Consider the following 24,940-nt stretch of genomic DNA (forward strand, 5'->3'; position numbering starts at 1 on the left):
ATATTCCTCCTTTGTGAAAAGTACAGGGAGTTAAAAGCAATGGCAGTGGGTACAAACGACAGGTTATCATGCCATGTTCTTTCGATAGAGTGGTGCCTGCTATCTTTTTTTGTACTTCTGATGTAGAGTAGCAGTTTGCACGATGGTTCCTTGTAGCTCCGGGAGTGGTCTCCTTCGCAGGTCCCGTCTGGATCAGTCCTTGGAAGAACACTGCAGCTTTTGGATTACATGAAGAAAATGCAACAGCAGACGCCTTCTCCTCCAGCTGGGCTTCAAGGAACAGCTTCTTGTTTCAGCTTCGACTTCACCTTCAGCTTCAGCTTCTGAACAACTCGGTGAGTGAGAGGTCCCCAGATATACTCATCTGTTCCCCGTTCACTCCTGCACAGCCAGGCTCAGTCAGCCAATCGCACAGAAAGGCACTCATACAGGCAGGAATCTAATAAAGCTCACGAGGCATTCAGGCCATTCACTACAACCAGGCACCCATAACAAAGAATGTAGATTTGGGTATGCACCCAGCCTTTCAGCACACTACACTGCATTCATGTCAGTTTCTGTCAGGGAGGGCTCATTCATTATGTCACACACACAGAATCCAGACACCCACAACACAGAATGTGAGCTCACTTCAGACTCCATTCATACAGGTTCCACCCCTAGGGTGTACGGGCAACACAGCCACTGGGAAGGTTCCAGTCAGTCTGACAGGAGGCAGCTCCAGTGCCATATAGGTTATTTTCACCCAACAGCCAGTCAGGAGAAAGGGACAGTCATGGCTTCCCAGGACTTTGGGAAACAAGGCAAAAGGCAATAGAAACTGAGAGGCCACAGGGTCCAGCTTGCCTTCCTGCAGGAATCTATGGATGTCTATGGCAGTGCCTTGTATCCCAAAATGGAGGACACTCAGAGCCACTGCCAAGTCAGCATATAGCTGTCACCAGCCTATACCCTGTAATAATTAAAAAAAAACAGACAGGGTCCCCAAAACACACATGGGGTACAGGGGTGTACCCCAACCCATGGGTGACAAAAGGTTATCCCATGGGTGTTCACCAAAAGAAAAACATGAAGAGCTGTACATGAGGAAAACGGAGAAAACACACACAGAGAAGTGGTAGGACAAGGACTAGGAGGCCCTGTCCCTCCATAAGGCGCTTCCAGCATCACAACCTCCCTGCTCCTCAACCATGTGAGGTGGCTTCACTTGGCACAAAGAATGATACAAGCAACAAGCAAGGCATAGCATTATGGCAATAGTCATGACAGTACATCCCCCTGCACATGACCTGGACATGTGTAGTGACAGCATTCCCTCAAACAATATATAAGTATATGAAATGATTCCTCCCCTCTTTGTACATCCTCGGCTTGCAACATATCCTAGAATGTTTCCAAAGACCTGTTACAGCCTCGCCCCACTCTTCTGTTCTTCACCTTTTTCAACTACAGTCTAAACCAAGCCATTTCTGGTTTCCTGGATTGACCGACCCAAATTAATGAATTTCTGGATTTTGACCCATGGAAAAATCCAAAAAGGTAATCCTGGACAAAAAGCCACCAAAAGTTTAATCGGCAGTTGGTGCACATCTCAAGCCCATCACACATCCAAACACTACACGTAATTAATTACTTATTGCCCCTCTAAACTGCTTCAGATAAGCAGTCATTTTGATTCCAGGGACAATTCAATGGTGGTCCAATTTAACAGATCCACACACACCCAAGCAATCACTAAAAACCCTTTCCCTCTTCTGCATTACCCAGTCCTTATGCGTTTCTCCATCCTTTTAGCTCTTCCTTAGTATGCAAAGTAAAAGGAGTAAGGTCAGGATACTCGAGCACAGCACAATATGGGTATCGGACCAAAATAACGGGCGAAAAAATGAATGTACGTTTACTGTGCATATGGCAGTAAACAAACATGACGAATCGCCACTATACAGTACAAGGTGAGCAAGGGTGTCCCACCTCACCCTGGTCCCCTTGCAACGATAAGTGGTTCGGGTAGCGGGGGTGTCCCTCCGCAGTCGTAAGGCATGGATTGTGGCATTAAAACATAGATGTGCAATCTATGTGATCACTACGTGCCTGCATTTTCGCATTTGGAATTTCCGTTTGCTGTATTTTGGGCTGCGCTGTGATCACATAGATCCACAATATACCAACCCCCAGACAAGCCAGGCACTCAAAAGATCACTATGGTTGGGGATTTAATGCAGCAAAAAGGTCTTATAACCTAATATAACACATCATAACACAACACATAGCACACACCACACAACAACAAAAAAACTTAGATGGTTTGTGAACCCGATTGATTTCCAATTGTATTTGTAACCTCATGCACTTGCTTAACTCAGTATGTTTGGTGAGTCCTTAAGGTGTCCATGAAATGTCACTGCCAACGGACGACTTATTGCCAGGGTAATCTTGATTTCTCTTTCTTTATACTTTATGGACATTTTTCCCTTCCCATATTCAGAGTAGATCGGACAGGTCGACTGTAGTGGTATCTTATTTCGACACTCTTTAGGAGCACCTCTGTACACCTCTTTCTTACCACGCAGTAGTCACTTTATCACTATAGTAGCCAAAATGACTAACCTAAAATTCTTCTCTTTTTGGCTCACCTACTTTATTGGCCATCACCCTTCCAGGCCGGAATCGGAAATGGCTATATGTAGCCATACGCCTGGTAAGTAGATAGTGTGTGTATGTATGTATGTATGTATGGGTGAAACAGTCACTCAGAGGTTTGAATGCTGCTGGACCACGGATAGGTGGGTGGGGTTCCCCAGCCCTGACATTTGCTCGACCTAGAACCATTCTGCTAATTGATCACTGTAGCCCGCAATCCAAACAGTCAGAAGCAGTATAGGAATGCTGAAAAACACTGCTGCGAGAACCGTTACCCAAGGCATTTATCTTTTTTTTTTGTTTGCATTTGGTTTAAATGAAACCTTTACAAATTCATAAAGGTAGTAGCAAAAAAAGACAAACCAACATAACAAATGAAAAAAGGAAAACACATTAAATACATCATAGCAAATAAAAGGAACTAAATACAAGACATGTATATATAAAAAAAGCAAAAATGATAATAACAAGATCGCATCACACATTACATCCGGCTATTTCATACTATTTAAATTTCGTGATAGAATAGAAAAATAGAACCAACCATAAGAATTTACAATTGATATGATAGTCAGCGAGATTATTAATCCATTATTACATATTAGCTACTTCACGCACCCACAAGTATTTAAGATCGTGATACACAGGTTGAAAAGGGTTACCAATTTAAGGTAAATACCCAAGGGCTAAAGACTACTCAAAAGCATCGAGATCGAGTCCTCCTACTCCTGTTCCCAGGACAACATAGCACTCATAAGGGCTCTCCTCCTCCAATTCCACAATATTAATGCCCTTGATGAATCCTTATAGGGCAAGACCCTCATGCACATTCTGAATGCAAAGATAGCATTTACAAAAAGTATCAGCACTACAGCCCAATTGATAATGGCTCAGTGCCAAAAAAAATACATTCCTTAAATCCCTAAGTGATTCGCACTCCAGGACAAGATGTTTGATCGATTCAGGTTTTAATTGGCAGAACCTACAAGCAATTTCCTCAGGCAAAATGCGTTTCCTTCTAAAGAGAATATCCCTAGTTGGAAGAAGGCTCCATCTTAGCCTTAACAACAGCCCACGATAGTACTGATTAGGGAATTGAAGGAGATGGAGCCTCGACATTTGTGCTCATGAGCCAAATAGCTCATGGATACATAGGAGTGAAAAGCATCTGTACTCCAGATCCAATCATAATCCAGCAAAGACCTCTTGGTTAACATAGGGTTAAAAACCAGGATTTCCAAATTCGAGCCAATATTTAACAGGATAGATTCACATCTATCCTCGAGATCTATCAAATCTACAGATAAGCTCACACTATCTTCCATCAGCCGATACAGGGAGTTAGGGATAGGGGCCATAATCTTAGCATATAGTGTCAATAAGCGTCATTGCACCTTGGCCCATAGTGAAGTGGCCCCCAATTCATACCTAATTGCTGGTAAGGGCACGGCATTTGGCACACCAAGGATTTAGCTGTCCTACCAGACGTCAATTCAAGGCCATGAATTAATTTAGGGGCAATCGCCCCTCCAAAATGACATTATTGCTGGCTATGACAAGAACCTTCCAAATTTACGATCAATCTTCACAATCTGGGACTCTAAGAGCTTAACCTTTTGTATCAGTACCTCAGTGCCAGCTTTTGTTCCTTTAATTGAACCAAAATGGAATCCCAAATCCCTGACGCTCACCAATGTCTCCACAGTAGTTCCTTTTGATATCCCAGGAGGATCCTGTAATCCTTTGTCTCGCTTTCGTGAATGCCAGGATTTTGGTTTTCCTAGGGTTTATGATAAGCATACTTTGAAAACATATCTAACAACCGCTGCAGACCGACCCTTGTTAGATCAAAAATCAAGAAATTGTCTGCGTATGCAAGCCATATCATTTTAGACTGGCCTACTTTTGGCACTATCAACCCTTCATTCACCAAGCTGACTGCAACATCCGACATATATTGGTTAAAGAGCTAGAACACACCCCTGTGTGACCCCCGGATAAGACAGAATTTGCTGTGAAACATCGCCTTTCTGACTCAAGTTCTCATAAACCCCCTAGATAGGTTTCAGGAGGACCAATGGCATTCCCCATATTGCCAATTTATTCCACAGTTTACTGCGATCAACGCAGTCAAATGCGGCCAACAAGTCAATCGAGGCCATAAATGTACACCCCTTTGGCCTCCGCCACGCATCTTCCTGCTTACATTTAAGTACCAGCTCATTGCTATTTGCCGACTGGCCCTTGCGGAATCCAGTCTGTAAATTACTAATCGGATGACTCCGTTTTTCCCACTCTTCCAAATGCGAAAGTAACAGTGCAGAAAAGATTTTCCAATCTGCATCTATTAAAGAGATCGGACAATAATTTTTCAGATCTGTCCTTCTTCCACATTTAAAAATGGGGATCACATGAGCCGTACGCCAGGACAGTGGAGTCAATCCTGTACGGAAGTTGTCTTTAAATTCCAGGTACAGGAGATTTGCCCAGAGATTCTGATCAGCCTTGAAGGTGTTATTTGTAAGGCCATTAGGGCCAGAGGCTCATGAACCTTTACATTTCGTTATCAAAAAATGTATAGTACCAATCTCGAAAAGGAGGTTCCCATTTATTATAGTCCACAGTACCAGTACTTCTCTCTCCAACTCGCATTGTTCTTTCATTGGAGCCCCAAACCTACTTTAAAAAAACTTCACCCATTCTACCTCTGAAACAGAGTAACTGGGAGACTATATAATTAGGGTCTTTACCATTAACCAATGTCCAAAAAGCACTAAATTGAGCATTGATTAAAATCACAAGCATAGTTTCAGCATCCTTCTGTAGTAGGGAATTTTTGACAGATTTACAATTGTTTTTAAATTTCGGTCTAATTTTCCTAATACACATAAGTCGAGTAGGGCCATCTAGCTTTGCACTTTGAATTCCTCTCAATTCCTTCCTCATAGTTAGTTTTACTGAGGCTAGCTCCTTATTATAGCAATGAGTATGCCTTAAGGTGCTAGTCCTACTCCTTATCGTCCTCGGGCAGATATCCGAGACCAAGGTCCCAATAAGTCTCTGGATCTCTTGGGTGTTAAAGTAATTAATTTTCCAGTAAAGGGTGGTTGTTTTCAGGATAGCCCACATATTCTGATTCAAGATATTAATATCTAACTGCATTCCCTGCCATATTAGAACCTACCTGAGGCTGGGATCGAAATTCTGGTAATTATAACCATGTTAAGTGATCACTCGAGGCATTCTTTGGCACAGTAAAAGTTAGACATCTATTCATCAGATAATTGAGGTAGATATAATCCAAAAGGGAGGAATTGGACAGGTGTGCCAAGATGACACATCAAGATCTTTATTCTTCTTCCCCACCAGGGGCTGTAGGCCCATTATCCCTATACCCACATACCAGATTTTCCCAATCTGCTGTTTCAAAGAAGTGCCACGCTTAACCAAGTCCATATCACAGAGTTCCCAGGCCGATGACTTAAACCCACAGTCTGCATTTAGGTCTCCCACCACTAGAATTCTCCCATTTTGATGCTTCGCTACCCAGTCATTGATTACATGACACACCTCCACAAACACATCCACTACTGATAACCCCTTGTACCAATAGATCTTCACAATCAAGATTTTCACAGAACCATCCCGGGAAGGGATATCCACCCCCAGTGCCCCAAAGGGTAATCCTTTGATAATTAACCCAATCAGACCAAGTATGTTTTCCACAGCAACCAACAAGCCACCTGAAAGCCTCCCCCCCAGGGCTTCACTTGGCATGTTGGGAAAAGATCTTATAGCCATCAAATATAGGAGCCGTAATCACCCATGCTTCTTGTAAACATATGCAATTAGCCTCTCAAGTTAGCCTGGCAGCTTGAGTTGGTAAAAAAGTGTTGGTTACCCAGAGTAATCCAAGATTTTAGGCACAAAGGGATATTTCTTTTGTCCCTACCCATACAGACTGACTAAGGAACAAGTTTCTGCCACAAGGTTGACATGACGGCAGCCCAATCAATTTCCGTTCATGATTCTTTCTCAGGACATATAGGTGATCTTAACGCCTCCCAGGAATCCTAGTTTGCTGTAGAGGGGGGTGGGGGGAAGAGAAAATAACCAAAAAGGGAGAACATTTTGTTTTTTTGCAGAAAATGTCAATAAAATGATGTACAAAGAATCCTGTGTTTTTTTCCTTGTAAGAGCTAATAAATGGTTTGCTGTGTGAATTCCCCATTTTCCCGGCTTTCAAGAACAGGTTGAGTGGAAACGAAAATACACTTATTTTGATATGGTTAGCAACCGTTTTGTGAGCGGTAGGCGATTTTGGCCTTTTTTTCCCAATAGGACATGTGTGGAAGAATAGGAAGAAAAGGGTAGGAAAGCTGAATGGGAGGACAGAAAGGCATACATTTCTGAAAAGTAGACAAAATTCCAAGTTTAGGAAGGGGTGATTTGCGCATGTCAGGCAACAACTATGCAGGGGAAAATTCCAGTTCAAGGAAAAATCGGGAAAATGACAGAAGAAAATAAATAAATAAATAAATACATAAGTATGTATGTGGTGGACATGGTTGGCCCGATAAAGCAATGCCTTCTGTGAATTTTGAGAAAAACAATGCTCCGCTACACTCCCCCGACTCTTCCAGTTAGGAAATCACACATTTTTTTTAATGTACCACAAACCAAAAATAGAGCCATGGTACCCATGAATGTTATGCTTATGGCCTAAACAGACATACTTAGCATGTCTAAATAAGGAAAACAAATGTGGTGAGGAAGGGCAAGCATACATTTTTTGAAAGAGCACAGGCAGATCTTTTGAATGGTAGGTGACTTGTGCAGGTTACAAAGGTGTATAGTGCCTAAATCAGGCACTGAGTGTAGGTCACATCTGAGAAATTAAAGGGTTGTGTGACAAAGGGTAGCAGCAAATGGGTCAAAACGTTATGAAAACCACACAAACACAACAAATGTACCTTCCCGTGTTCACACAGGTTTCCCGTCGAAACCGGTACCTCACATGTGTGGGTGCACCTACGCGGACGCAAAGGGAAAAGGCTAAAACACAAGTAACCCCAAGTCTTTCGGCACAGCAGATTTTTAGGAATTTTGCAGATTTGGGCCTAGGGTGTCGAAGCCACCAAGGAAAACAGGAAACCCCATGCATTTCCGAAAAGAGGTCACACGTGGGGATCCACAGAGGTCTGACTTGCGCAAATCAGCCCAGAATGTATTGCCCCGAACCCCCGGCAAAGACCCACATGGGAGACGGGTGTCCAAAGCCTGGGACATTACTCTCCGACTTTCCTGGAGCTCTGGCTGGCTTGCGTTGCAGCTTCTGCCGGAGCTCCCTGAAACCGTTGCTGGGCTTGGGGACGGTGAAACCACATGGGAGACAGCCGCCGGAGGCCAGGGACATCAGCCCTGACCATCCTGGAGGGCGGGCTGGGCTGCGGTACAGAATTTCCATTGGGGGAGAGAAGGGGACCCCGCCGTGGCTCCCTGGAGCTGCTGTTGTGCTTGGGGATGGTACACCCACATAGTAAACAGATGTCCAAGGCCGGGGACATCACCTCCAACCGTCCTGAGTTCTGGCAAGCCCAGCAACGGTTTCAGGGAGCTCCGGCAGGGTCACTGACCTTTCCCGGAGGGAGAAGCTGTAATGCAGGCCAGCCAGAGCTCCAGGATAGTCGGGGGTAATGTTCCTGACCTTGGCGGGCTGTGTCCCATATGAGGCGACCATCCCCAAGTGCAGCGGCTGTCCCAGGGAGTCACGGCAGGGTCCCCATCCCTTCCCCGAGGCATATTCTGTAACGCAGCCGAGCCAGAGCTCTAGGATTTGTCGAGGGTATGTCCCTGGCCTTGGGCGGCTGACTCCCAGTGTAGGTTGAACGTCCCCAAGTCCAGCTGTGGTTCCTGGAAGGCCCAGGACATTCCCCGTCTGCCAGAATACCAGGATGGTTGGGGATCACGTACCTGGCCTTGGGCACCCATCTCCCATGTGGGTTGACCGTCCCCAAGTGCAGCGGCAGTCCCAGGCAGCCCCAGCAGAATCCCCATTCCTCCCCAGAGGTGGCATCTGTAACGTAGCAAAGCCAGAGGTGCAGCCGCGGCATGGGGATCGTCAAACCATATGGGAAACATCCGCTCCCATGGAAACACCAATGTTCTGCTGGCATTGGGGGCAATTTGTGGCCTGCCCCAGCAATTGTGTCCCAGCCCACCAAAATATCTCCCCAGACGCCCGCCCACACCACCAACAATCCAGCCCCAGTCTCGCCCTCCCCACTGACAATCGGTCCTAACCGTAGAATAATAAAAAAAACAGTACTCGCATAAAGTTGCAGCTGCTCGTGCAGAAAAAGCTGTAAACAAAACAATAAAACAACATGTGTTACTTATGGTCACCCCGAACAAATCACCACTACTACTCTCCGATCACAGCCCCACTTTCAAGCAATCCCTGGTGGTCTACTGACCCTCACCCCCCAGTAAAAACATTTGCCACCCCCTTTCCATTACAAAATTCCCTGGTGGTTTAGGGGGCCCCTCAGCCCCCCCTAAAAAGCAGCCTACCATTTTCTATTTTTCTTTTGTTTACCCAACTTCCTTTGGTGCAGATGGGCACATCAGTGTGCCAATCTGCCCCCAGGGTGCCCAAAACCTACTGCCCCATCCATTGGGGGGGCCTGTCCCATATGTTGTGGTGGCCCCCTCACCCACACCACAAATGGATGGGTGGGCATCTCATGCAGCCCTCCCTGGGATCAGCTTCCCCTTCCTAGGAGCGGATATCTGCCCTATTGAGGGCTGCATAAGGTGCCCCCATCCACTTGGGGTAGGGGGGAGAGAGGGCCACCCCTTTTCATTGGAAATTCACCTGTGGTCTAGTGGCGCCCCACTTCCCAAAACCACCCATTATTTTCTTATACTTTTTTTAAATGTTTGGCCTCTTCCCTAATGTCAGATGGGCACTCATCTGCCCCAGGGGGGCCACTAACCTGCAGGCCCCATCCTTTGGGGGGCCTGCCCACACTTTCCTGGTAGCCCTCTCCCCCCCAAATGGATGGGGGGCACCTCATGCAGTCCCTCCCTGGGGGCAGAATTCTGCCCCTAGGGAGGAATACAAGGGGTGCCCCCCAGGCCCCCCCCTTTCATGGAAGAGAAAATACCTGGTGGGCCCACTCCCACCCAAGTTTCTGTTGCATTTGTGTTATTTTTTTTGTATACCTTTCCCTGAGGGCAGATCACCCATCTGCCCCCAGGGGTCTCCATAGGTGTGGCCCCATGCTTTGGGGGCTGGGGGGAAGAGGGGGCTGCTTACATAGTAAGCAGCCCCCTCTCCCACCACGTCACAAAAGGATCCCTGGTGGGCCAGTGGCATTGCTGAGCGCAGATCAGGCGATCTATGCCCGATCCGCGACCAGCACTGCTTCCAAAAAAGGTGTCGTTGGAAAGGGGAGAGTCTCCCCTTTCCAACGACACCTCCCTCAATCTCATCGGCTAATAAAAGCCGGAGATCGAGGGAGAGGGAGAAGGGCTCTTACCTTCTCTCTTCACTGCGACAGCCGTAAATGACTGCCACAATGAATTTACTTTCAGTTTCATGTCGGCGTGCATTACGCACGCCAACGTGAAACTGAAGGTAATCCAACCCCCGGGCCGTGCGGGTGGACCGCCCTCTCACATAGCCCAGGGGTTGGATTACAGTTTTGTGCGGTCCCTGCTTTGCAGGGATCGCACAAAACAGATTGCCAAAAAGGACGAGCTATCTCGTCCTTGGCACTACAGAGGTAATGTAAAGGACGAGATAGCTTTTCCTTGGCAATTAACAGGTTAAAGCCTTGCTGCGATTTGGCATCCATGCCCCGATTGGAAGGCTCATTAAATCACATCAGAAAACCCATTAGGCTCACAAGAAACCAAGGGCCATCTGCACCAAGATCCCCAAGTTAATGGGATCCACACCCTTATGAATTCATCCCAAGCAGAAGATTTAAATAAAGCTTCAAATTCCTTGGAGCCAAAATTCATGTTGTGCTGGCTGATAAAGATCCGAATTGCGCTCATGACAACCCACTCTGCTCTCATTGTGCTAACTTCAAACAGACTATTGCACTGAATGTGGCACCTTTGACATTACTTGAGGCAATAAATCGATCATATGGTTGGCCTAAATGAAACTCAAGCAGTGGAGGTCCTGTGTCAGAGGATCCTGGCTAATTATTAGCAGAGGGCAGGCCTGAGCATTTATGCTTTTTATTAATGTCACAACACACTATTTTGCAGTTGGTATCTGAGTATCTGACTATTTAGCAAGCCAATTAAAAGATTTGACCAATCAATAATTATCAATAATTATGAAAAAAACAGTCAAAGTGTGGGGAACACGACTGATAATAAAAGCAGAAACACAAAGAGAATAAAGACCGACTCTGGAATTAAAAGCTGCAAGGAAGAAGAGCACCTATCCCTCAGTAGATGAGCACAGAATCTGGTTAACACCTGGAAAGTTAGGCCTAGGAGGCACATCTGCTTTCCTGAATAAGGGAGGCAGCGACCAGTAGAGGTCTGCAGGCCGAAAAATCCATGGTAACACTTATGAGTCTCTGCTGACAAAGTAAGTATACAAAAGAATTTCCCACATGGAATTTTAGAAGTTACCCTGGAGTATAAGGGTATTGTGGTTGGTGGTTTTACTTGGGGGCACCTTCTAACTACAGTACTTTAACATTATAGGGGAAAATGCACTATCCTTGTGAGTGTATTTAAGGCCAGGTGAAATTGGACTTCATGTAGAAAACGTAGCATGTTCTGCACACAACACTGCCCGATCTTGGCTGGGTGGACTGAATCCTGTGCTTTCTAAATGGATAGCACTGCTTTTCACACCCAAACCAACAGATGTCTGATGCAATTCATTTTATCACGCATTTAAATCACATGAACACAGATTAGAAATTCATAACCCCTTATTCCCACAGGGGAAAGGTGATGTAAATGTGTACATTCATGTCATTTTTCTATGAAACCTTTCTCTTGTACCAATACTTGTTTTTGATACTGGAGAAAATAAAATGTGCCTATTTGCCAATTATTAGCTGAAGGTGATTTTATGTAAATATTAACTGAAGAGAGCTTTGGCTAATGAGTTAAGTGTTGCTTACAGGTGTCCTTATATTTGTGAAGGGTAAACAATGCAAGACTTTTAGTATTCAAGGTTCAACATTTTATTTTAAACAAAAATAAACAATGAACCCTAACTAAACATACTCTACCAGGGAATTCCCTACCTAGTCTAGGATCTAAGGGAAATCCTGCTAGCATTCACAATACTAAACCTCACACTACAAACATTTAAATAAACATGAAAACAATATAAATAAAAGGTTATCAAACGACCAGTGTCATGGAGGACTTCGGGCCATTTTTGAGGGGAGCAAGATCTGCCCAGGACAAATCAAAGTCCTTTCTTCCAAGGAAAAGAAAGTCTTGAAGTTCCAAAGAAAGAAAAGTTCACACAAATAAAAATACACTGGTAGCAGCTCTTCTTCGCTTGATGAAAAGATTCTGCTTTACAACTCATCTATTTGCAACTTCTGCGGCGTATGCTATATACAATTTTGGCAGGATGCTTCTGCTTAGGAATTACTCTCCATCTCCAGCAATTCCCTTGATGAACCTGTGTGAGCAGGCTCCCTTGGCCCACAGTTGGCTTTTGACTACTGCTACATTCAACAACTACAGCTCTGACAATTGTATGTGCTACCACAGCTCTGCTGCTACTGCAATTTATAAGGTTAGGCGACTTCAAGACTTCTTCTACCTCTACAGGTTGGCAAGGCATTCTTCTCTCTCGTGTGGTAAGAGCAGGCAGCCTCTTTGCCTTTGCTTCCGCCTTGTAGTTACCAAATACAGTTACATTGAACAAGTGTACAGTCCCCTTCCCCATTTTCAATAACACTGTTTCTTCAGTGGACATCCCAAGGTGGTAGTGCCACTCTTTCCAGCTTTGTAAAACCTTTGTCACCCTTACCGTTGGAAGTCTCTTAGGTAACACAGCTTCAACAACTCTTAAACAATAGTGTTTGGGTCTTAAATGAGCTTTAGGTGATGTAATAGGGTTTAGTGTATTGGCTTGGGCCGTACTTGTTCTGTGCTCAGCTTCTACTGCTTTTAGAACTTCTGCTTCATTGTTCGCTATGCTACAAGGGATCAGTTTTCCAATAAAAATTAAACTAAGCACATGCAATTTCATTTTCTCATTGAACTGCCACTTCAAAGTTATGCGTTCCCACCTTGTCGGTCACCTCTTAGCCTCCAAGGAACGCAGGGGAACAATGTTTCACGCACGACTTCTCAAGATGTGAAAACTGTGCTTTTAACACTTCGGCAGAGTTAATTATGATTCAGTAGCTTAACCGGCAGAAATCGCTGTGGTCTTTTACAACATGAAGCTGTTTCGGCTTTGATATTTTCATTACGTGTTACTTTTCCCGGGTTAATTGAACTTCTCACTTCTACAAACAAGTTTATCTCACTCAAATATGTACACGAGTGATAAGAAAGCTGGCTACTGTTAACGGCAAGGTATTTTAGTTGAATTGGAGTACGGAGCTTCACATTCCCCGACTAACTCCACTGAAATGCAGGGTTCTTCTGCTTCCTGGACTTGGTTTTTTCTACTACTACTGATGTTGCAAGCACTATTGGGACCCACACCCCTGTGCTACACAGGTGGCTCTGATCCAGCCTTAAAGAAGAGACTTCACTTCTCCTGTTCCACTTGGTTTGCTTCTACGTATGGGCCTTGGGTGGATGCACAACTTCAGCTCTGCATTCACAGCAATTAGGCGCATATGGAAAGACTGCCTGTTTCCTTCAGTCGGTTCCAATGTTTCCACAGCCAAACATGGTTTGTGAGCACAGTGCTAACTCAGAGCCTGCAGGTGAAATCTGCCCTTCCTCTACTCTGGCGTGCCTTCTGTAATCACACTTCCTTGTAATATGCTAGCTCTGCTCCTTCTACCTCTGCTACTGCTGACCTTACAGCTTCTTTCTACTGCTCCTCGCTGCATCAGCCGTTTATGCCCCTCAGGTGGGTTAATTGGTTTCAGGTACAGGCCATTAGAACGAATTGCCTGACCCTGCCAAAAGCTATTAGGCTTGCCTGCCTGACCTGAACTCCTGCCTTCTCTTTAGCCCTCTTCTTCACAGTACCTCAGGGATATGCAGTCCTTTGTAGAATGTTTTAATTTCTCTGAATCTTTAAAGGGATTAAGTAAAGATCGCTCTTCCTTGATGTTGTTATAATAGGAGCAAACATGCTTAACCTTTTTAGAGATGGCTGGTGCAGGGAACGTTATGGGTTTGCTGTTCCTGTCAAATGTCAAAGGCATACCTTTGACATTGTGGAGGGTATGGATTTTTAGGGGTATAAAAGATAGGTTCTTTAGGTTCAACACTAGGTGGAACTACTTCTCCAATTTTGTTTTTTAAACTTAGATTTTAATGTCATTTTGTCAAACAATGTTCAGTTACTGCATACAAGACACAAAGCAACAACCAAAATAGCAACAAAGTTTTCCCCCCACCCTCCATCAAAACAAGAGATGCTTGCTTCTGTCAACAACGATAAATCAGTTACGTTTGTATCAAAATAATAAACGGTCTATACCAGGTTGACCAGATAAGAACCGGCTATACACATTGAGACCTGTAATAATACTTTCAGTAGCTCTGTGCTTCAGGTGGTGGACACCTCCACCACCTTACTCCTCCGCCAGGTTCCACGGACACCCCCCACACCAACTCATCCCTCTCCACCAGATCTCACTTCCCTGTTTCTCAGTTCACTTCCCATTTACCAATCAATGTGCCCCATTCCTCATGAAACGTTCCCACTTGGTCATTTACAATGGCAGTTAACTTCTGCATCGTGTCCCTACGTTTCTGTTGCCAGTCGGCTGTGTCAGGGGCTATCGAGGACTTCAGTGCGATCCTACCCGCTAGTAGCATTGATTTCAATAATCTCAGAAACCTCCCCTCTAGACCCTCTATCAGAGGAACACCTAATAGGTTATGGAGGGGATCTAGTTCTCGGGGATCCCCATGACTTCCTTCATCCAACAAAGGACCTCTGCTTAGTAGGTCTGGATCACTGGGTAGTCCTACCACATATGGATCCATGTGGCCTGCAGTGAAGAGCCCTGAAACATCTTGGAGAGTTTAAGTGCGTCTCTATGCCATCCATGGAGACCCTTAAAATTGTGCTCAATGGTGGACGTAAACGGTTTACAATGAAAGGCAATTTAAAAAATCTTGGACCAAGCCTCCTCAGATATTTCCTTGACCAGCCAGTTCTCCCACCGTTGCTTGAAGTCTCGTCTATTCCCCACCTCAGCCGTGATCATAGCCCTATATAATCACAAAAGGATTCCCTTCCGACCCTCTGTGAAGCCAGAACCAACTCAAATTAAGTCAAGTTGCTATACAAGTTACCACCTCACTTCAAGTCAATTAACAACCCTCTTATCCTCTGATATTCAAAGATGGAAATTGCGTCCTTCCCTATGACATCGGACAAGGCTTCGTAGGGTATGAAGGTACCTTCCGAAAACAACTGTCATGTCCTCTCTATCCCTTTGTACGACCATATCTGGGAGTGTGTAAAACCGCCAAGTCTATTGGGGGCCCCGCACACTGAGGGAAGCGGGGACGACCAGGAGGACAAGTGGGCATTAGTCTTCGATTCTCTCGATACCAATCAAAAAACCCCTAGGCTAGGGTGGGATCTCAGCGTCCCAGGAATTGCCTGCGGTGGGTATCACAGATCATAATCTTTTTGGGGGTGCCGCAACGTCTTCAAGAAAGGTCCAATAATTACCCAGATTGTCCCTTAAAATGTTCCACCAGCACCCTCAGCTGGGCAGCCTTTATAATAGGTGTGTAAGTCAGGCTAAGCAAATCCCCACCAGTCCTTTAGGCAATGTTAGCTTCAATTGTTTAATCCTGGGGACTCTGTTCTGCCAAACAAATCGGGCCAGCATGGACTTCAGCTCCCGAAGATACAACTCAGGGACCACTGTGGGCAGGCTCAAGAGAAAGAAGCCGAGGTAGAACATTCATTTTAACGGAGATCATCCTCCCATACCACGAGAGCACCCGGGGAGACCAACTTGCCAAATCACTCTTCAGTGTCGCAAACAACAAGGTATAGTTCAATGAGAACAGTGCAGTAAGATCTCTGGGAAACTGAACTCCCAGGTACATAAGTGCTACCTTATCAACTCTCCTCCCCTTAATATGAGCCCTTTTTTCCAAGCAGGAGCCCTCCCGCTGAGTCGGCCTTAAACCAGGATTTAGGACGTAAATCTTAAATCCTGAAAACCGTCCAAAGGTCGTAATCAGGGACATAAGTTCAGGAACCGATGAGTAAACATCCTACTAGATATGCCAAAATAGCGTCCGTGAATAAGGTCAGCTTGAAGGACATTTCCCCCACAGTCAATACTCTTGATGGTCAGGTTAGCACGGACCGCAATCGCTAAGGGCTATAGGGACAAAGCATACAACAGGGGGAGAGGGGTCATCCCTGCCTCGTTCCTCTGGCCAACTTGAAGGAGGCAGTGAGAGATCCATTAACTAGCACTCGGGCCATCATGGTACCATACAGGGCTGCTATCCATTGCCACAAGGGTGGCCCCAGTCGAAACTTCGCCAGAACCTGGAACTTATAAGGCAATTCGACACAGTCAATTGCCTTTTCTGAGTCCAATGAGATCAGCACAGCATCCATGTCCGCCCCCTGTGCCGCATGCATCAGATCAATTGTATTTCTAATGTTATCCAACCCCTGAATAAAGCCAACCTGATCCTCCATGGATCAGTGTCGGAAGATATCACTCGAGCCTCCATCCCAGGAGTCTAGCATCCATAGCGAGCCAAGGAACTGCGACACTTGTTCACCCCCCAGCCCGAATACTCGTACATACACAGGGCTTCATTAAAAAGGAACAAAACTTCTCTCCTAGTACCCCCGGGCGAACGGGTCTCCCCTTCCAGTTTTTGTATTATATTGGTTCATTTTGATTTCTGCAGCTCCCGTAAGCGCCATGCCAGTATTTTATCCACCCTGCTATATTATGTTATGGCTACTTATATAGTGCACAGTCACCCGGAGGCATCTTGGTGCTTAAGAGGTAAAGAGCCACTAAAACATAAAGGCACAACAGACCAAAGGCTGGTGGATCAGAAGAGATGGGTCTTCAAAGCTTTTCGGTAAGCAAGATGATTGGACAATAGTTTCATGGAAGACTGTTCCATAACTGAGCCGCTGTGATAGAATAAGCACGCCCCCCCAGCCGGGAACAGCAAAAGGAGGGCACTCGCAACATGCCAGCAGATGCTGACCGCAACAGGCGGTTAGGAACATAGCGCTCAAATTTGACACGCAGGTACTCTGCACCTACCATGCAGAGCACGGTGCACAATACTGAGTGCCTTAAACTGAAGCCGGTGGAGGGAGCGCAGTACAGGAGATATATGGGATCCATAAGGAGTGCCCATAGCCATCATAGCTACCAGATTCTGGAGGCGCTGTAACCTACTGACCATTCCTTTGAGTTGTGCCAGGTACAGGGAATTACAGTAATCTAGCCTACACAGAATCATAGCTGCTACTACAGGTGGACGCAGTGTCGCTGGGATAAAATTGAGCACTTTCCTTAGGGTTTTTAGCTGGAAGTGCCCCTGCTGGCATACCGAGGACACATGGGCCACCAGGGAGAGATCAGCAGATATGATCACTCCAGAATTTTATACCTTCGTAGAAGGTACCGGGAGAGGACCCAAAGAGGAAGGCCAAAAAGAGGAAATCAGAAGTGAAGGGTCAGGGGGAGAACCCACCACCAACACCTCAGTTGTGTCCCTGTTCAATTACAGCCAGTTGTAACCAATCCACTCACCAATGGCAGTCAGGCACTTATGGAGGCACGCAGACACCTTAGCCTGATCCAGGTCTAAACGAATCAGCAGCTGGGTATCATCTGCGTAGGAGTAGCACCTGATGCCAAAGGAGCGGATGAGACGAACCAGCAGAAAGATATAGATGTTAAAAAGAATCAGGGACAAAGCCGAACCCGGGGGAACATCACAGCTAAGATGTGAAGATTTAGAAAAGAAAGGTGGCAGGGAGAGAGTTTGAGATCTGTCAGCCAGAAAGGAGCCAGACCAGGTCAGAACCTGGCCTGATACGCCAATCTGGGCCAGGCGACTAAGTAGGGTGGTATGATACACAGTGTCGAACGCCGCTGAAAGATCTAAAAGAATCAGGGCACTGACACCCCCCGATCAACCAGCCTGGCCATGTAGTCCTGCACGGACACAAGGACATTTTCGGTCCCCATGCCAGGACAAAAACCTGACTGGGCCGGGTCAAACCCTATCACCTTTCTCATTATACTTCCATTTCAAGAAGGTCCACTTCTTTTCTGCATCCTGAATAAGCAACATTTTTTGTTGTGATTTATATAAATTCAACTATGCTGCCCACTGCGGATTATGCCCTCCCAGCCTAGTTTCTCCCTAAAGCTCTCCATCTTTGACCGTAGGTCTGCCTCTTCCCTCTGTCTCTCTCATTTTTCTGTGCACCCAGGTCTATCAACATCCCCCTAATCATGGCCTTTGACCCTTCGCACACGATCCGTGGACTGGTATCCCCCATCATTAAACTCAAAGTATTCCTGAATGTGGATTTGAAGTGTTTGAGCTAACACTTTATCCTTCAACAGCAGATCATTGCACATCCACCTCACACATGTACCTCACCTGGGGACTTTTGAGCCCATCCCTCTCCAAATACCACTCGGGCTAGGTTGTGATCTGACCACGGGATTGGGGGCACGGTAACAGTCGACAAAACCCCTTCAAGGCGGTATCAACCAGAACCAAGTCTATTCTGCAATAAGAGTCATGGACTCGAGAATATAAAGTCATGGGGGGCTCCTCTGCATTCAACGTAAGGGCGTCTTTAACGCCAGTTCAGCATTAATGCTGTGGAACCTCCTGGGCTGGGACCGCTCAGCATGGGATAGCTCCTCCCCCTTTGGCCTTTTCCCATCTTTCTGTGGGTCTAGGACCATATTGAACACACCCCCAATTATGTGCCCCTCAACAAACAGTTTTAATTTCTCTATGAGGTTACCCCAGAACACAATCTGTCCCTCATTGGGACCATAGACAGACTACAGTGATTGGGCTGGCCCTCAACAACCCCTTGACTACAATTGTAATCATAATAATGAATGTACCTTCCCTCTGGGTATTGCAAAACATGAACCATCCGCCCGAGTGTGGACTCTACAACTATGGCCAACCCTCTATTCTTAGTTGGGGCCGAGGCCTGAAATACCTCCCCATACACCTGGCCTGCGGACCCCTTCCAGCCCAATGGATTTCCTGCAAAAGAAGCAGGTCTGGGTGAGCTCTCTTAAATTCTCGAATTACGAGAGACCATTTGGCGGGGGATTTTAAACCCTGGATGTGGAGAGATCCCACCACCAAGTCAACATTCACATCAGCCAGTAAAAGACATTACATTCTCCATGATAGTCGCACTTGACATTTTCCAAACAAAGCATACCTTCCGCAAAGCTAACTCTACAAGCTGCACAAGCTCCCTTATCTCAAATCAATAAAACTACGATCACCCCACCAGCAAGCTCTCCCCCCCCCCAACTTAGTACAGAGGCCCCCCCTCCCACACAGGGTGTCAAAGGCCCAAACCACCAGAAAATGCCTGTTCCACTGGCCCATGCTCATTACATTCAAACTCTGAAGAGCCCCCCACACCATAGCTCCCCTGCAAACCCGGAGAGCCGCTGGTCTCCGCAATGCCAACCTAGGGCAGCTTAATATCGGGCGTCTTCCCTACCCCTTCCCACAAGCTGCACCATTGCATGAATACCCCACATTTTAGATGAGCAACTGGCTCAATTCTAGCAACTAAACCAACGAAGGTCTGAAACTCGCCCCCTCCCCTACTGCCTCAATCACTCCACCCAAGGTCATAGCGTGAATAGATCCCCTTCGGGGGACCCCCATCAGCCATTTTGTACAAGGTTTTCAACCAGTTAAAACTATCTCAATAGATTATCAGCTTCAACACAAACCCTAAACCCAAGAGCCCTAACAGCCAATACTCTTCAAGACCCTTCTACTTCCGGGAGCCTGGCACTATACTTCACCTGCCTCCCTTCACCTTTCAGAACTCATCCCCTGAGGTCCATTGTCGTCTCAAGGCTACTCGCCCGAGGGCCCCATGAGCTCACCCATGACCCTCTGAATGTCATCCTGCGTGATCAATTTATATTTGTGACTGCCATACTCAAAGGAGAGGGAGAGGGAGAAAAGGAACCCCCACCGGTACTGAACCCCCTTCTCACTGAGCCACTGGGTGAGGGGGCACATTCAACGGCTCGCCAGTGTGAAGGACAACAGGTCTTGGAAAACAGTTATCTTTGAGTCTCCCAGAGACACTTGCCCCTCTCGCTGGGCCTTATCAAGAATCATTGTTTTCTTTTCATAATAGTGGAAACGTGCCAGTACTGATCTCGGGCACCTATCTCCACCTCCGGTTCAATGTGCCCTGTCAATAGTCAGCTCTGCTGTAGAGTGGCCACCAAACATGAGCTTAACCACACCTCATAGAAAATCATTTTAATATCTCTGTTTCCCCTCCGTCTCCTGAATCCCCCAAAAAAAAGATTATTCCACCTTACACGGTTCTCAAAATCATCCATTCTGAGTGTCATCTCCGATTCCCACCTCACAAGTTCGGAGAGCTGCATGTCGATGTGCACTTCCATCGTATCCAATAAGGTTTGGTTGTTCTGCAATCTGTCATCTATTTTGTCCACTCTCTTACCCAAAGTATCCATACGCATCCCAAAGTCGGCACTTAAGCCCTGTACCTCCTTGAGAAAAGCCGCAATATCTTTTTTGGTGGAAACTGGGTCGAAATCAGACTCTGCCATTGTCCCCAACCCTGTTCCTGGCCCCAATGCAGTGGAGGTAGAGCTACCAAAGTGGAATCTCTGTAGTGAGTACTTGAATCCATCAGAGTGGAAGGGAAATGGGATCCAACTATATATTGCCCACCAATTCCAACAATTTCTCAACACAGAGAAGCGCAGCTGCACACAGAAGCCCCACTGCCCAACCGAGCCAGATACAATCAAGGCACCCAGCCCAGCAGTCAGACTCATGCCCCAAGGCTCAGACCACCTCCATGGGCAAGAAAAGGCAGGGCAGCATATTTACCGGCAGAGTCCGCACCCTGGGGTCAGGACTACACACCGATGTGGGGCTCCACAAGTGGCCAGCACCACCACCCTCACTTGCACCAGCTGGGGGGCCCAGAACCACCCAGCACATCTGGGCCAGGACTGCCGCATCTGACTCCACCAGCCAACGGGGCGACACAGGGCTCGAGGAGCTCTGCAAACATCTCCTCAGCCCTGACCCAATGTTTCTCCTTGTGGACCCTGCTACACCAGCAGCTGCAGGGGCCCACACCTGCACAAGAGCCTTCACTGCCAGCAAGGCTCAAGGGGCCAAACAGCAGTAGAGGGCCCTACACCACAGGCCTTCCACCAGGCATACTACACCTAGGGACCAAAAGATGCTAGGACTCTGCATCCATCAACTGCACTAGGCCCAAATTGCAGCCCCCAATCTGTTTTATCTTTATAGCAGGGCCACCGTAGGTTGCTTCTTGCACTGTGGGGCAATTCCAAGGGCAGGTCTCCTCCGCGATCCTCCTTTCAGGGGCCCAACCTACGTACCCGCACCTCAGTGTGGATCCCGTGTCTCAGCTCACCTCATCCAGAGCTCCAAAGTGGAGCTGGTCCCCCGCTCACCCCCCCAACCAGGGGGGGTGCTGAATATATGTCTGGGCAGTGCTATCCAGAGTGGCCTGATCTCACCCCAGTGGCCACTCCAATGCCTCACCCCCCCCTTGTTGTACTGCCAGCACAGACTCACCGCCTGTGCAGCTATCAGCAGCGGAGAGCCTGCTCCCTTCCACGCTCTGCCTGGTCTACGGAGCTTGTAGATCCCTGCAGACCTCTATCTCTGGTTCGCCGTGGGTATCACCAGACACAGTCCTCACTGGGGGCCCGACACCACATCTCTGCGCAAGCTCGTCCGGGCCGCAGACCCCGGCCAAGTCGCTGGTATTCATGTGGCCTGCAAGGTGGCTTTCTGAGCTAGCTGTTCCTTAACCTCTATCTTCGGAGCCCAATAAGATTGGGCTACAAAATCTTGCCAGGCTGTTCTGCAAGTCTTTAATGGAGGGATTTCCCAAATATTACAATTGTTAGAAACATTATTCATAGTTCTATTGTGTGACAGAATGTGTGCATTACATTTAACGAGATTGTCAAAGGCAGCCCAGGTTTAATTGGGTAAATATGACTACCTAATTTCTATCTGAAGTCTTGTGGCTTCCCCTGCTTAAATTAAGGGGAACACCTTTGACTATTCTATTTAAATAAATTCGAGCTTTGATCACCAACATTGTGTATTTCCCCAAAATTGTGGGGTGTGACTATATACTAGGGGTTGTTAAATTAGTGTTGGGCAATCACTGGAGAAAAAAATAAAATCAACATATGTACTAATTATCTCTATAATCCCTACAAAAACCATTGCTAACATATGAGGCAAACAATGAGTTCTTTGAAAATACATTGATTGGCACATATGTTTGAAGTTATTTACATCAAATAGTCAGACTATCTTGCTAAAACGTATACCCTGACCAACTTATTTTTCTGCTATGTGTTAGGATCTAGTGCCTATGTACCTTAAAGTAGATGATTATATATGAAATTATGTAACTAGCGACATCAACTCCCATGGCACTAATAAGGAGGGAACTCTGCATATCATCAATGTTGGCAATCAAAATAAGAGCCACTTTGATGTTATATCGCAAAGTTATCAACAAACCGGAAGTACGAGTGCTAGACCTCATTCGTAAAGAAATCATAGACGGAGATAACTGGATGCTCGTGGAATGGGAACAAAATAATCAAACAATCTTGAAAGAACTGGACCTGTCTATAGAAACTCTAATCCAAAACCCAAACAGAGTAGTGAAAAAACAGTTTGAAGCGGATTGGATTCACATGCAAGAGATGGCCAACGACTACTCACTGACAGCTAGTTTGCCAAACGCTCCAATGAAGCTAAACGCAGTCCGAGGCTACCTTCACAAATTTCCGGATAAGAGACTTAGTCGCTTATTTTACGATTCAAACTAAACCAACTGAAAACTAATGAGATTTTGGCAATTAGTAAATAAGCTCAAACAAATTTATGTCGCTTCTGCAAATCAAATGAGCATATAGAAACCACAAAGCATCTGATAATGGAATGTCTAGGTTTGGTAACAGAAAGGCAACGCTTTCTCACGGACCCACTGAAACATTATTCAACACTAGACCTGGAAAACCTTTGGTCACTATTGAATAATGGGAACAACAAGAGATGCGTCATAGGAGTAACCTTGTTTCTCAAAACACTGAATCTATAGCAGAAGAAACTGAACAGGAGAGGTATGTTTCACCCCAAATGTGATCCCTCTGGAAAGGTCTACCTGAATATATGGATAGAGACTCATTATCAAAGAAGAACTGCGACAAAAGTAAAACTTGAACTCACTACATTAAGTCCAATGGATTCAGGACTAATTATCAATTACAAGCCAAAGCAAGGACATTTTCACACAAGCTGTAGACAGGAGTTTACTAATGCTTTTCTGTTTTGTAAAAATTGTTACACTATTAAATAAAAAAAAAAAACAATTATGTAACATCTGGCTTGTGCAAGCTACTATATGCATCTAGCATACAATGATGACAATTTCCAGGGTATGGCAATGGTTTCCATTACCTTTTCTCTACTGATCAAACTCATAGATCTCAAAATATGGTCCAAGAGGTATAAAGGTGAACATCTACTACTCTTCACATTTTCAGTTACAAATTGGTCCTCTGTGTAACATAATACAGTGTCTCAACAAGCAATGAAGTTCCAAGGATTTAGATTGCACACCACTGGAAATCACTTGTAGTTAAAATCACAACCTAAGAATAAGTAAACAAATACAATACTAACGTTCCACATCAGAGACTTTGCTCCTAGAACCCAGTGGCTCATATTTTGTATGTAACTGAAAAATCAATATGGAAGGAGGAACACAACAAATAAAAATCATACCTTCAATTATGCCTGCTGGAGGGCTATCCCTTGCTTTTTCCACTAGCTTTGACTGTAATGGTCCTCCAGGGAAATGATTTCCCTTTCCACATCCATTTTGATTTGCAGTGGAAGGATTTGATATTTTATGTGGAGAAGACGGTGGACTATTTGGTATACTGTTAGTGCTTCCATCAACTTGGCGGTCTTTCAGCTTTTTACGCAGCTGTTCTTGCACTTTCAGAGTTCGTTCATCTCTCTGAATAAAGTTTTGTCTGATGTTGGAACGGGGGTCTAGAAAAAAGTAATCCATTATGTACAATTTATGTTATGTACAATAGAGAAGCAAGTCTTGAAATTTAAAGGTAATTACAAATTAAGCCTGTTGGGAGGAATCGCCCAGCCCTGTGTTCAGGGTATGGGGTTGCCTTCTTAAAACTGGACAAACAAGCAATCCTTTTGTTTACCATGACTCAATCTAGTTGTACCTGTGGTAAAACGAGAGGGGACAGTGTGATAAGAATACAGGATAAGAATACAGGATAGCACAGTAGGACTTTCAATAAAGGCATGCTCAACGTTTCTTGGTCATGGATATGCATGGCGATTGGTACCACGGTTTCTACTGCAGCAGGCACCCAAGTCCTGGGAAGCCGGACAAGAATCAACAGTGGAGACAAGAAATACCATTCAAGTTAAAATCCTAAACTACCACTACCATAATGCACCTGAGTGGACACGAAGAAAACCTTTTCTGGAGGAATGGATGCATAGTCAAAAATGAAAACAGACTAGAGTTTCACCTCCCAAAACCAAAAGAGACATCAAACACCCATCCCAAAAATCCCAGACAGACTACCGGCACATTGTGAGGTAGTAATCACAGAACTGGAAATCGACCAGGGCAACGAGGGAGATACAGAAAAACTCATCAATCCCTACTGTTGCAGAAAAACACCCAGAACACAAAGGAGCATAGGAGAAACCGATCGGTCTAAGCACTTTGCTGCCTGCAACATAATGGAGTCTGAAAAGGCTT

General features: G+C 45.8%; 1 protein-coding gene across 2 annotated transcripts in view; it reads right to left on the bottom strand.

Annotated features, from left to right (window-relative positions):
• The window catches only part of LOC138481032 (fibronectin type-III domain-containing protein 3a-like), a 2,755,868-nt gene that overhangs the window by 2,039,207 nt on the left and 691,721 nt on the right, over positions 1–24,940 (bottom strand). Inside the window, exon 6 of one of the 2 annotated variants that reach the window (XM_069612892.1) lies at positions 23,923–24,195. The exons of the other annotated variant lie outside the window; for it this stretch is intronic. Coding sequence (XP_069468993.1) covers positions 23,923–24,195 — 273 coding nt within the window. The remainder of the gene's footprint in view (positions 1–23,922; positions 24,196–24,940) is intronic. 2 annotated transcript variants of the gene reach the window in all.

Source organism: Ambystoma mexicanum, chromosome 5p, assembly GCF_040938575.1.
Source record: "Ambystoma mexicanum isolate Mex_15411 chromosome 5p, UKY_AmexF1_1, whole genome shotgun sequence".
Taxonomy (NCBI): Eukaryota; Metazoa; Chordata; class Amphibia; order Caudata; family Ambystomatidae; genus Ambystoma; species Ambystoma mexicanum.